General features: G+C 40.7%; 1 protein-coding gene and 1 long non-coding RNA gene across 5 annotated transcripts; one reads left to right on the plus strand and one right to left on the minus strand.

Annotated features, from left to right (window-relative positions):
- The first annotated feature begins 15 nt into the window (after window positions 1-15).
- On the plus strand, window positions 16-11,100 carry LOC103973063 (uncharacterized). 4 transcript variants are annotated; one of them, XR_010512640.1, is made up of 6 exons: window positions 193-698; window positions 4,723-4,827; window positions 4,912-6,379; window positions 6,463-6,562; window positions 7,155-7,260; window positions 10,960-11,100. It is a non-coding gene; the product is annotated as an uncharacterized LOC103973063 (long non-coding RNA). The 4 variants fall into 4 exon arrangements; XR_010512641.1 differs by lacking the exon at window positions 10,960-11,100 and adding an exon at window positions 7,638-7,765; XR_670820.3 differs by lacking the exon at window positions 10,960-11,100 and having other exon boundaries at window positions 16-698; window positions 7,155-7,416.
- Window positions 1,273-8,988, minus strand: LOC135671094 (ABC transporter G family member 39-like). Its single transcript, XM_065179013.1, has 24 exons — window positions 7,998-8,988; window positions 7,781-7,901; window positions 7,603-7,691; window positions 7,445-7,529; window positions 7,122-7,281; window positions 6,942-7,018; window positions 6,633-6,683; window positions 6,433-6,523; window positions 6,048-6,349; window positions 5,637-5,918; window positions 5,241-5,557; window positions 4,978-5,138; window positions 4,713-4,816; window positions 4,430-4,589; window positions 4,218-4,343; window positions 4,011-4,138; window positions 3,599-3,931; window positions 3,217-3,507; window positions 3,042-3,125; window positions 2,807-2,940; window positions 2,474-2,701; window positions 2,196-2,367; window positions 1,869-2,123; window positions 1,273-1,776 (listed from the first exon to the last, which is right to left on the minus strand). Exons 1-24 carry the CDS (start codon window positions 8,660-8,662, stop codon window positions 1,519-1,521), a joined length of 4,674 nt encoding a protein of 1,557 aa, XP_065035085.1. The 5' UTR covers window positions 8,663-8,988; the 3' UTR covers window positions 1,273-1,518.
- Window positions 11,101-11,237: the final 137 nt, after the last annotated feature.

Here is an 11,237-nt window from a genome sequence, read left to right on the forward strand (position 1 = left end):
GCTTCATTCCAAACATCTTAGTGTGTGAGGTTGAAATCCAAAGAACCTAGTCGATGCCCCGTGCCTTCTTCTCCCTCGTCCAAAAGCTCCCTTTCCTTTGTGCTACAACCATCTCTCAGGCTCTCAACATCGTCGACATCCGACGTCCCATGGCATCGTCAACGTTGGCACCACCATTCTCGTGATATTGCCTCCCGGACGCTCGTACGCCGTCCCGCGATCGGATACCACATCCTCATCATAGCGCCGCGCCCCTCCCAAGCAATATCTTCTCCCAGCTCATCCTTTTTATCACCGCTCGTGAATTCTCGAGCATCGTGGCCTCCTTCTCCTCCAAAGAAGGTCCTCCTCCACTTCCTACCTATGTTGCGGAGAGGCTCAATATCCGTAGCAAGGAAGAAAGTCTCACTGACGGCGTCGTCGAGCCCCATGGTCATCGGATGGTTATCATTTGGGGCCTGAGCCGAGCCGAGCCGACCAATAACTGCGTTTGATATCGGCCCATTACCAGCATATCAAAGACGCCAGCGACAGCGCTGAGGTCTTGGCGCTTACGGCGACGAGAAGGGTGGTGGCTGCCGGAGCGAACTGGAACTACTCCCACTTCAACCATCACGCTTAGTGCTTTCGATCCATCCATTCTGCTCCGATGTCACATCTCTAGCCGCAGGCTACTGCTTCTTCGCCTCAACTCTCGAGTGAGTCTTCTGTTCTTTCCTTTCAGTGTATGCCGAATATTGACTTTGCCTTTTCTTTCTTCCCCACGCTTCGAAGGTTTACCTCTTTGTTGTTGTTGTTGCTATTGTTATGCTAAAAATCCAAGCTTTGACTGCGTGGGCATCGACACAACAAGTACCTTAGAATAGTTATACATGTAACTGTGTTACACATTTGTAGTATTTGGGTTAATCAACCTTTGTGTGGACTAACCTAGTACAAATTGGTCATTATGTTAATTCATGGCAGATATAATTTTGTAGATCTGTGAAGCTCATCCTGGCATGTTTATAGAGTTATATTGTTAGCCATTGGCTTCACTTATTGCTTCAGAGATTTATGATTGTGAGTCACCTTAAGGAGTTGGTAGTAAAACTATCATCTCATTAGTAATTATCGTTTTCTATACAACTTCCCTTTTTCTTTTCCATTTAATCTTTCTTTCAGTTTGTATAGAAGTTAGCAATTTTGCTCTAGGATTTAGGTTCTTAAGGCATGTTCTAAATTGATCATATTTCCTTGAGACAATGAAGACATGTTATCGACTCCGATTAGTAGGAAACAACAGAATCTGAAATTTTGTTGATAAGAAAAGTTACAAGATTAGGACTTAGCTGCTCCTTCACAGACCAAGTAGCCTAGCACAAGATATCTAATGGACAAAGAAAGGGAACATATAGAAAGAATAATGGCCCTGTGCACTACTATACAGAAGACGTGCATACAAATTATTTAATATCGATCTCATAATATAGACATTTTTTAGCATCTTTGGGATCAAAAAATTGCTTTGTATCCTTCTCATCTTCTTTGGAAGTTGAACACCCTGATTGAAAAGGCGAAGACGAAAGCAAATAACACAGTGAACCCGACCACTGCAACAGCTACAACACCCAAGAAGTCATGCCGGAACCCAAAGAATCTCCTGATGAAGTCCTGCACGGTCTCATCGTTGTCCATCTTATATGTGTAGTCACCAAACTGAGAAGCAACCAGTCCGTACAATGTCCACGCCACCGGGCAAGCCCAAGAATACCATCTCCACCACACAGGAATTTTCTGTAACAAGCAAACGACAGTTTTAGCACCTCAGTTCTTGAGAGGACATTTAGCCAACCGATTTTGATAGCATAGAGTTCAGTATAACTTACGGGTCGAGGAACTAGAAAACCAGCAAATATGTTCCAGATTGCATAGAATGCTGTTGAGACTATGGCCGCAATGTCACTGTTTGGTGTCATGGCAACTGCCATCATCCCATAGTATGTGAAGTACATGAAAGTGAAGAACATGAAGAAAAGATACCAAAAGAACTTTTCTACTGTCCAGTCGAAACCAATCAGGCTGTAGACTATGAGTCCATAGATTACAGTCTGTAGGAAGATGTGTGGAATCTCAATCAGAACCTGCATGGATTGGATTAAGGTTAAAAGTGAACCTAGGATGGCATGTTGGAGTTCATTTAAGCAGAACCATACCTGTGAAAATGCATAAGGAAGAGCAGAATACATTCCGGCAGCCTTTTCTCTGTAGAAGACAGTTCGCTCTACATCAACAATTGGTTGCACGGTTTGGCCATTCTGTATTCCAATGAAGAGAACTGCGGCATACATGGAGCCCAAGGAGTTGAATAGGTCCTGGCTTGTTGTCCTGCACAATTTTTAGCCATCAAGAAGGGCTCTTGTATTGTTAAATCCAACAACATAAATATAAATCTATGTAGGATTCTACACCTAAACTTGTGCTGATGACTTACACTTTTTTTCCGAGTCTCCAAAAGATTGTTCCAAATATGAATGCAATGACGGTGGTAAAGAAAATTCTCGTGGCAGTATAAGATGGATTTCGCCAGTATGACTTGTGCTGCTTCCACAAGCAAGCCATGCACTGTGTGAGGAAAGATTGCGAGTACTTGGTGGGGAAGAATAGGTCATTTGAACCAGGAGGAGGTGCACTAAGTTCACTGATCAAAGTTTTGTTTCTCCTGCAGCAAGTTGGACGAGGGAGTAAGCACTACAAGTACCACAGCATGACAGTGCTAAATACTAATTACTTTTTGCTTCAGTTTAGGTATGTAGGTTAGGTCTACCTGCACAAGTCAGAGTTTCTGTATATTTCAGCAAAATCAACACCTAAAATTTCCTCCTGTGCCAGGGTGGTGACCTCCAACATCCATGTTGCAGGATTATAACCATCTCTTATTTTTCTTACTCCCTCGATTCCCTAGATAAGATAAAACAACATCGCCATGAGTGTTAATGATGCAGAAGATCATAAAGAAAGCAGCTGCTTTGTTCACTATGGTTAGATTAAGCAGGTCTCACCTCAAAGTACTTGATTAGATGACATGAGTTACGTCCTAAGGGACCAACATATATCTCTTCTCCTCCTCTTTTCATCAAGAAGAGCTGCAATTTTATGAAAAAGAGATGTCAACTTTCACACACAAACATATGGAGAACTTTGACTGAAATGCAGTTGATTTCAGTTATATCGCACCTCATCAAAAGCTTCAAAAATATCAATGCTAGGCTGGTGAATGGTGCACACAACCGTCCTTCCTGTATCCACAGTATTCCTCACTGTTCTCATCACAATGGCTGCTGCCCTTGCATCTAGCCCAGAAGTTGGCTCATCCATAAATATGATAGAAGGGTTGGCAACAAGCTCAACGGCAATTGTAAGCCTCTTGCGTTGTTCAGTCGATAGGCCATTAACTCCAGGCAGTCCAACCAGTGCGCCCCTCAGTGAAGTCAGCTCTACCAATTCCATGACCTCCTCGATGAACATCTGTACCAGATTTTTTTTTTTTTTTACCATCCGAGAATTCAGTGAGGAACAGAAGCAGACAAATGGATTATTGTAAGACAGAGGCACCAACCTTTCTTGTTTCGGAGTCTACTTCAGGAGGCAACCGAAGCCAGGCAGAGTAGAGAAGAGATTCATAGACTGTAACATGCGGAGAGTGAATGTCATTCTGTTCACAGTAGCCTGAGATTCGAGCAAATGTTTCTTGTTTCTTGGGGTAGCCAGATATGCATATGTTTCCATCAATGTATCCACCAGTTTTTCTGCCAGCCAGCACATCCATGAGAGTTGTTTTTCCTGCTCCGCTTACACCCATCAGTGCTGTAAGAACTCCTGGCCTAAATGCTCCACTAACACCCTTCAGTAGCACTAAACGATCATCTTCGATGCCCTTATCTTTCATTTCCTGTGAGGATAAATATTTAGGTCCAGTTGTGTTTGCATGAATATGTTTACAGGATTTGCATAATTGGAAGAAAATCAACCTGTGGCATGTCAACAGAGTATCTGACATTGTCAAAGGTGATCGAAAGAGGAGCAAAAGGAAGCATCATTCCCTTCCTTTTGTTCTGTGTGGAAATTTCATTTTGTCTGGCCCTTCCACCCTCTCTTCCTGCATTGAGAGACTGATTTTAGAACATTAATTGCCATTCTTGCTTGATGAGCCATTCAATCAATAGCTTGTGACTGACCTTTGGTGGTTCCATGCTTCGGAGAGTTAGTTCCTGCGAGCGACGGCTCAACACCTTCACCTGTCCTGTTTGCTTGTTTCTCTCTTAGTGCCTCTTCAGAGATGACTGCCTGACCTTTCCCTAATGCTGGAGACATCAAGTTAGGAATAAGTATGATAAAAATTGTTTTGAGTTGAAGCAAGTTGAATCTGTTTTAGCTTATTAATACTCACGGTCAAGCCAGTCAAGAAAGAAAACAAAGAGGATGTTGAACATGAAGATGTAGCCAAGCAATGCACCCACACCAATCCAGTACCAGTTTGAGTCAACAAATATTCCACGTTTTTTGAGGATTTGGACTCCTAGAGTATCATTGCTTCCTGTTGGAATAACCTGTGCCAAATAGAAAATTTGATTTGAAGGAATTACCTAGACGAGTGATGAAAATTGTTGTTTAATTCATAAATAACACTGTTTTTATCATGCACAGCAAGAATAAAAGAGTTGTAAGATTACTTTTTGCCAGCTATGCCCTAGGAATTCATTCACTGCGATGGCATTTTGAGCATACATCAGAGGAGATGACCAGTAGCCCCAGATCCACCATTTCTTGATATTCTCTGTAAGGAAGGTGAGAAATAATTTAGTAATATTGTTGTCAAATTGAGACTGAGATATTGTATTGTCAAATTGGAATTAATAATTTTATTGTCAGATCAGAACCGAGGTATTGTCATTGTGCTGATGAGGCTGTCTGGCTTTGGTATGGGAAGTTATATACCTCGAGAAATTAGGAATCCACCGAGAATCAAAAGAACGAGCTGTGCAAAGGAACCAAAAGTATCTGCGACAACCATCTCCCTCCCAACAGCAGCAAGGAGCCGGAAGAGTCCAGATGCCATCTGACTGATCAAGACTAGCAGCAGGTAATGCCGAAAAAACCTGCACGATGATAACGTCTGTGGTTACTTTTCCAATGATATGAGGAGATGCAGCAAAGAAATTCCTGGAGAAAATGTGCAGATTTGTTTCAAGCCCTCTAACCTTTCAATGTTTGGATCGAAACCAATGACATAATATGTCATGCCTATCCAGACCGCACACTCCAGAAAGGATATGGGAATTTTCAGAATCCATGTTGGCAGTGCGTATGCCCATGATGGATAGAAGCGAAGGTCTCTTTGTTTGTAAAATATGGGAAGCTTCGCGATACTCATAGCAAGCTCAGCAAACCCATTGAACAGATGAGTTACTAGCCCGAGAAACATGGCACCTAGGAAGATCACTCCATCCTCCACCGAATTCCGATGCATCTTTGTGCGAAGGAAGACCGTCATTGCAATGGCCCCAAGAATTATAAGCTGATAATGTGCCAAAAAGGATCATGTAAGGCATCATCATATTAGAATTGTCGTGTCAAGAGAGCTGCGGTTTACTCACTTGGACAACTTTGAAGATGTAAACAAAGGAATTCCGCTTCATCAGCAACCACTCCCTTGAAATGCAAGCTTTCAACAATTCCATCTTGCTAATCCCGTATGTTGTGGTGGTCAATGCAGCAGGATGATTCCGTCTCCTATCAAATGGAATGCTGAGCTCCTCTCCTAGTTTACTGCCAGCATGGAACGACTGGAAGGCTTCTGCAAACTCATTGACTGAAATATACCTATATGGCTCATCTTTGTTTGCCCAATATTGGTGCTGATCCTTCCTTGATGTAACCTATTCATGCATAGAGATGACAGTATCGAGTTATGGAAGCATTCACAAACAAAAGAATCCATGCAAGAGACAGGAAAAGGATTTTCATGTGGAATCGCAAAAGATGTTTCATTCATCTTTGACACTTACTTCTTGCAAGAAGTCCGCAGCACCTTTCCTTTCAGGACACTTGAAACCCATTGCTTCGAAGAATTGTAGAACATTCTCTCGTGGACCCTGATAGACAATTTGCCCATCTGAGAGTAGAACAATGTCATCGAACAGCTCATATGTCTCTGGAGCTGGCTGAAGCAATGCAATGAGTGCAGTTCCACCGAGGATATGGACTGATTGACGAAGGGAATTGACAATCTGGTAGGTTGTGGAGCTGTCAAGTCCCGTAGAGATTTCATCCATGAAAAGTGCCTTAGCTGGCCCAACAAGCATCTCACCTGCATAGAACCATGGGATGCTTTCAACAGGTATAGTGACGTGCTTTCTCTTAGTCATGTTTAATTCTTTTAATTATAATTACCTGTCGTAATGCGCTTCTTCTGTCCACCAGATATCCCCCTTATCATTGCGTCTCCTACCATTGTATCAGCACATATGTCCAGACCCAAGATCTGCGAAAGAAGAAATTAGCAATTGTCATTGTCTTGGTGGTAATTTTTTTTATTTGCACTTTGCAACAATTTTATCGTATTTTCTCTTGTTTTTCATGGCTGAACTTACCTTCAGAATGTAATCCGTAACCACACTTTCCTGGCCTTCTACGGATATTGCCTGTAGGTGTACCATAAGGGAGAAAAGGTTTTAACTATTAGTATAAAACAGTTCTTCTTGTTAGAAAATCCGAAATGATGCCTAGTAAAGAAAAGATTTGATGTTGCAAATTATGTTTCAAAAAATCTCTGGCAAAATGAAACGACGCTGATCTAATTTCTAAACAGATGTAGATTTTTAATTTTTCTTTTTTCTGTCACCATTTCAGGATTATCTTCCCATAGTCATAATGCAGAAAAGTTAGAGCAGGTTCGTTACCTTCATGTAGACATCTATGTCAGGGTCTGGCTTGATATTTGCTTCCTTTTCTCTTCTCGATAGCTCCGTCAGCATATCTGCATCGCATTGCATCGCATCGCTTAACTTGTGAATTCTCTGAGCTTTAGATTTTTTATTTTAGCTAAAATTTATTTGTGAAATGATTCCTTCTCGACCTACCATAACGTGTTCCGACTCCTTGGCATCTTGCAGAGAAAGCCAAAGTCTCTCTCACTGTCATTTCCCCGATGTGAAGATCATGCTGCCCGATATAAGCCGAGGTCCTCTGAGGGACGAACTCATCCATGTCATGACCATTGTAAGTCACTCTTCCCGATACCTGACATCGATAGATAGATAGATAGATAGATAGATAGATAGATAGATGCTTTTTCTATTTAATACTCGTCCATATCACCATATCCATTTGCAATTTTGCTTCGCTTTTATGAGGAAATCAAACCATAAAGCATCAGACAGAAAACATGGTTTTGCTATGTTACCTTGAGGGTTGAGTCGAGCTTTCCTGCTAAGGCTAGCAGTAAGGTGGTTTTCCCAGAGCCTGGGGGCCCTAGAAGCAGTGTCATTCTGCATTGTGGGGAAGCAAATCAGACTTCTGTCAAGCTGTAGGAAAACCATAAGCCTTTCTTTTTGACCCTACCTGCATGGTCTAATGATCCCACTAATGTCATGAAGGATGGATAGGGGTTGCTTTCCGCTCGGAAGGATGTGAAGGTAGCTCAGCACACCCTGGATCACATCAACAATAGAAAACACGGCTTAGTCAAGGTTTTGCTCCCCCTCCGAGAGTTGGGAGTCGAATGTTGAACGTGAATTACCATGATCTTGTTGTAGAAGAAATTGACAAAGGTGGGAACTCCACGATTCCCGACATAAGCTTCTGCATCGACGTTCAGGTGCTCGAACCTGACCTCGATGGTTGGGTTGTCGATTCCGACCCTGCAGGAGATGAGTTGTGTTGAGCTTAGCACCACCCAGTAGGCTGGCTGATAGAGGAGGAGGGATAGAGTAAAACCGAAGCAGACGGAAGCACACCGTTCCATTCGATTCCTTAGTTTCAGAAGAAACCTCTCGTTGTCCTCCTCGGCGGTCCTCACCAACCTTTCCAACAATTTCTTCCTGTCCTGAATGCCCAGGTCTTGAATGTCCACTTCCTGTCTGCCCCCGGCTTCTCCCGTCGTCATCATCCCTTTCCTCATGCGGTCGTAGGTGGGCAGTTTCTCGAGGGCAGCCCACTTCAAGGCCTCCTCATCGTCTTCTTCTCGACCGGATCTACCGAAGATGTCGGTGGAAGAAGCCCGCCACGACGAAACCGTCCGTCGAATGCTTCCTCGCATGCTCCCTCCGAAGCTTTCGCGGGTGCTTCCCCGGACGCTTCCCAATCTGTAGCTACTATCCATTCTTCTGGCCGCCGGATACCTCACCTGGCAGCTCCTCCTTCGGAAGCCGGAGCTCGATCTCCTTCTTCCTTCTTCTCGGGGGAGAGAATTTGATGAATGCAGATGGGTCGATGAGTGAAGACTTTGGCCGTGGGATGGGAGTTTATATACTGGTGTCGTCGTTATAGCGATTCTGAGAGGAAGGGTTCGGCCTTTGCTGTGACATGCCTTTGTTGACCGTCGGGGTTTTGGGCTCCGTAGGGAGAACTCCGGGTGGTGGGACCGGTAGCATGGGAGAGCCGCGACGACTACAGCAGCCATTTGTCCTAAACTTCCCTTAATAAGCTCATTCTACCGTCTCCATGACTCCAAAGTTGACTTAGTGTTCGAGGCTGGTCGACGTGCCTCCTACTCCGAAACGTAGCTGTCGATGACGGCCATCGAAATCCAATCTGTGACTCGCTTTACCCGCTTCTGCACGTCCGATGTGAGCAATGGGTCTTCTCTCCCTCAAAACTCCGGAAGTCAAGTCGCGGGAAGCTTTTGACTTGATCACATGCATCCGATCCAAAACAGACGGCTTTAATTGCGTCCTTCGAACGGACGCACCGAGACTCGGGTGTCCACGTGATCACAGTCATCTTGACTTGGTCCGAAGCCGACAAATTCGGTTCGGTCTGCGTTGACTTCGTTTAAGTGAAAATAAAGAAAGCGCATCTTCCGCCCACCATAATGACTCGTGGAAGCCAGCTAACAAAGCCTGCGTTGACTTCGTTGCGAGGGATGGCTAATGACATATTGCTTACTTATTAGGTATTGTACTTTGATCCTATTAACTTAGGATTTAAAAAATTCAAAACTAATGCATCATGATGTTGTTCAATCTTTGAAGAAGGAGATCTTACTTACTTGGGTCATTTTGAAATAAGAATGTTTTCCAACAGGAACTTTCAATAAACTTAAAGAGAAGTAAATTGGTCTCAACCAAATTCTCAAGAGAATTAATTATAATACTTACAAAATTGAATTTTCTCCTAATGTTCATACTCACTCCACATTTAACCTTCAAGATTTGTTAGTTTACCATGACAATAACAATAACTCATGGACAAGTTATTTCTCCCATGGAGGTGTAGTGCATGGTGAGCATTGAATGCTTCTAAGTTCCAAGATAATAAATTTAATTAAGCTTAATCTTATCAAATTTTAAGAAACTGATTCATATTTCTGATATAATTATAAAAAATTTAAAACCACCCAAGTATAATGTACCATGAAATTAATATGTATTATAATTTATACTTGACTTCTAGAAAATTATCTCATTAATTAGGTTGTTGAAGTATTCAATGCATAAGGGATCCATAAAAAGGGGAGAAAGGAAGATTGGTGAGGTATTTTTTTATTTCTGAAACCTTATCAATTTTTTATATTTTGAGTTATTAGCTCTTACAGAGTTCTTTTTTTGTTTTTCCCATATCTTACTTTTTTTTTTTCTCTATCCTCTTCTTTTCTCTTCATCTTATTTCATATCAGGTATTAAGGCTTATGATATTATGAAAGATCTAAAATAATATGAAATACTTATGGAGAATAAAAAAATTACTATTCACTCATGTATTTTATTTTACATGACCATACACTTATATACATTAAAATAAATAACAAAAGATAAAAATCTATAAAATAACAAGTATATTATACATGATAAAATACATGGGTTGAGTACAATAATAAAGATTCACATATCAATATGTAAATGGTCTATTATAATATAAAAAAATATCTATTTATATGATTTCTTTAGACATGATTTATATTGACAATACTTACAAGATTGAATTTCCTCCTAATGTTGGTACTCACTTCACAGTTAATATTCAAAATTTATCGGTTTTCCATGACAATAATGATGCTAACTCATGGATGAGAGAGTGCATGCTTGAGCATTTAATGCTCTCAAGTTTTAAGATAATAAATTTTAAGCTCAACCTTATCAAATTTTAAGAAAATGATTCATATTTCTGAGATAATTATGAAAAATTTAAAACCACCAAAGTAGAATGCATCATGAATTTAATATGTATTATAGTTTATGCATCATCTTTAGTAAATTATGTTTCATTAATTAGGTGGTTGAGGGATTTAATGGATAAAGGATCTATAAAAAGGGGAGGTAGGAAGATCAGTCAAGTATTCTTATTTTTGAAACCTTATCAAACATTTTATATTTTGAGCTACTAGTTCTTAGTTATATCTCGAAAAGGATAAAGATCTTTTTTGTTTCTCCCATATCTCACTTTTTTTTCTCATCATCTTTTTCTTTTTCCATCTTATTTTATACTAAGCATTTAGGCTTATGATATCATGAAAGATCTAAAATAATATAAAACACTTACGGAGAATACAAAAATGACTATTTACCCATGTATTTTATGTTGCATGACCATACACTTGTGTAGGCATTAAAATAAATAATAAAAGATAAAATATATAGAAATAACTAGTATATTATACATGATAAAATACATGGGTTGATTACTAACCATAAAGATTGGATATGATTTAACTTGATCAAACATCTTTTAAATTTCTAACCAATATTTTGTTATTTAAAGGTATATGTTTCTTCAGCAATTGTGAGGCTCAACGTTTTAAACCTGAACTCTGGAATCCAAGTATACGATAGTCGATGATGATGATGATGATGATGATGATGATGATGATTGAACTTTGGAATCCGAGTATGCGATAGTCGATGATGATGATGATGATTGAACTTTGGAATCTGAATATGCGACGACGACGACGACGACAACGACGACGACGATGATGATGATGATGATGATGATGATGATGATACACATTATTAGCATCTATCTGCGCTCACTCCAAT

Source organism: Musa acuminata, unplaced genomic scaffold (assembly GCF_036884655.1).
Source record: "Musa acuminata AAA Group cultivar baxijiao unplaced genomic scaffold, Cavendish_Baxijiao_AAA HiC_scaffold_1138, whole genome shotgun sequence".
NCBI classification, from domain to species: Eukaryota; Viridiplantae; Streptophyta; class Magnoliopsida; order Zingiberales; family Musaceae; genus Musa; species Musa acuminata.

Excerpts from the sequence above, each read along its gene's own strand:
- LOC135671094 (XM_065179013.1), bottom strand. The coding sequence starts at position 8,662 with ATGGCTGCTGTAGTCGTCGCGGCTCTCCCATGCTACCGGTCCCACCAC. Across the intron at positions 7,019-7,121 it reads AGGAGTCGGAACACGTTATG|ATATGCTGACGGAGCTATCG; the intron begins GTAGGTCGAGAA and ends AATGCGATGCAG. Across the intron at positions 4,139-4,217 it reads GAAGCATGGAACCACCAAAG|GAAGAGAGGGTGGAAGGGCC; the intron begins GTCAGTCACAAG and ends CTCTCAATGCAG.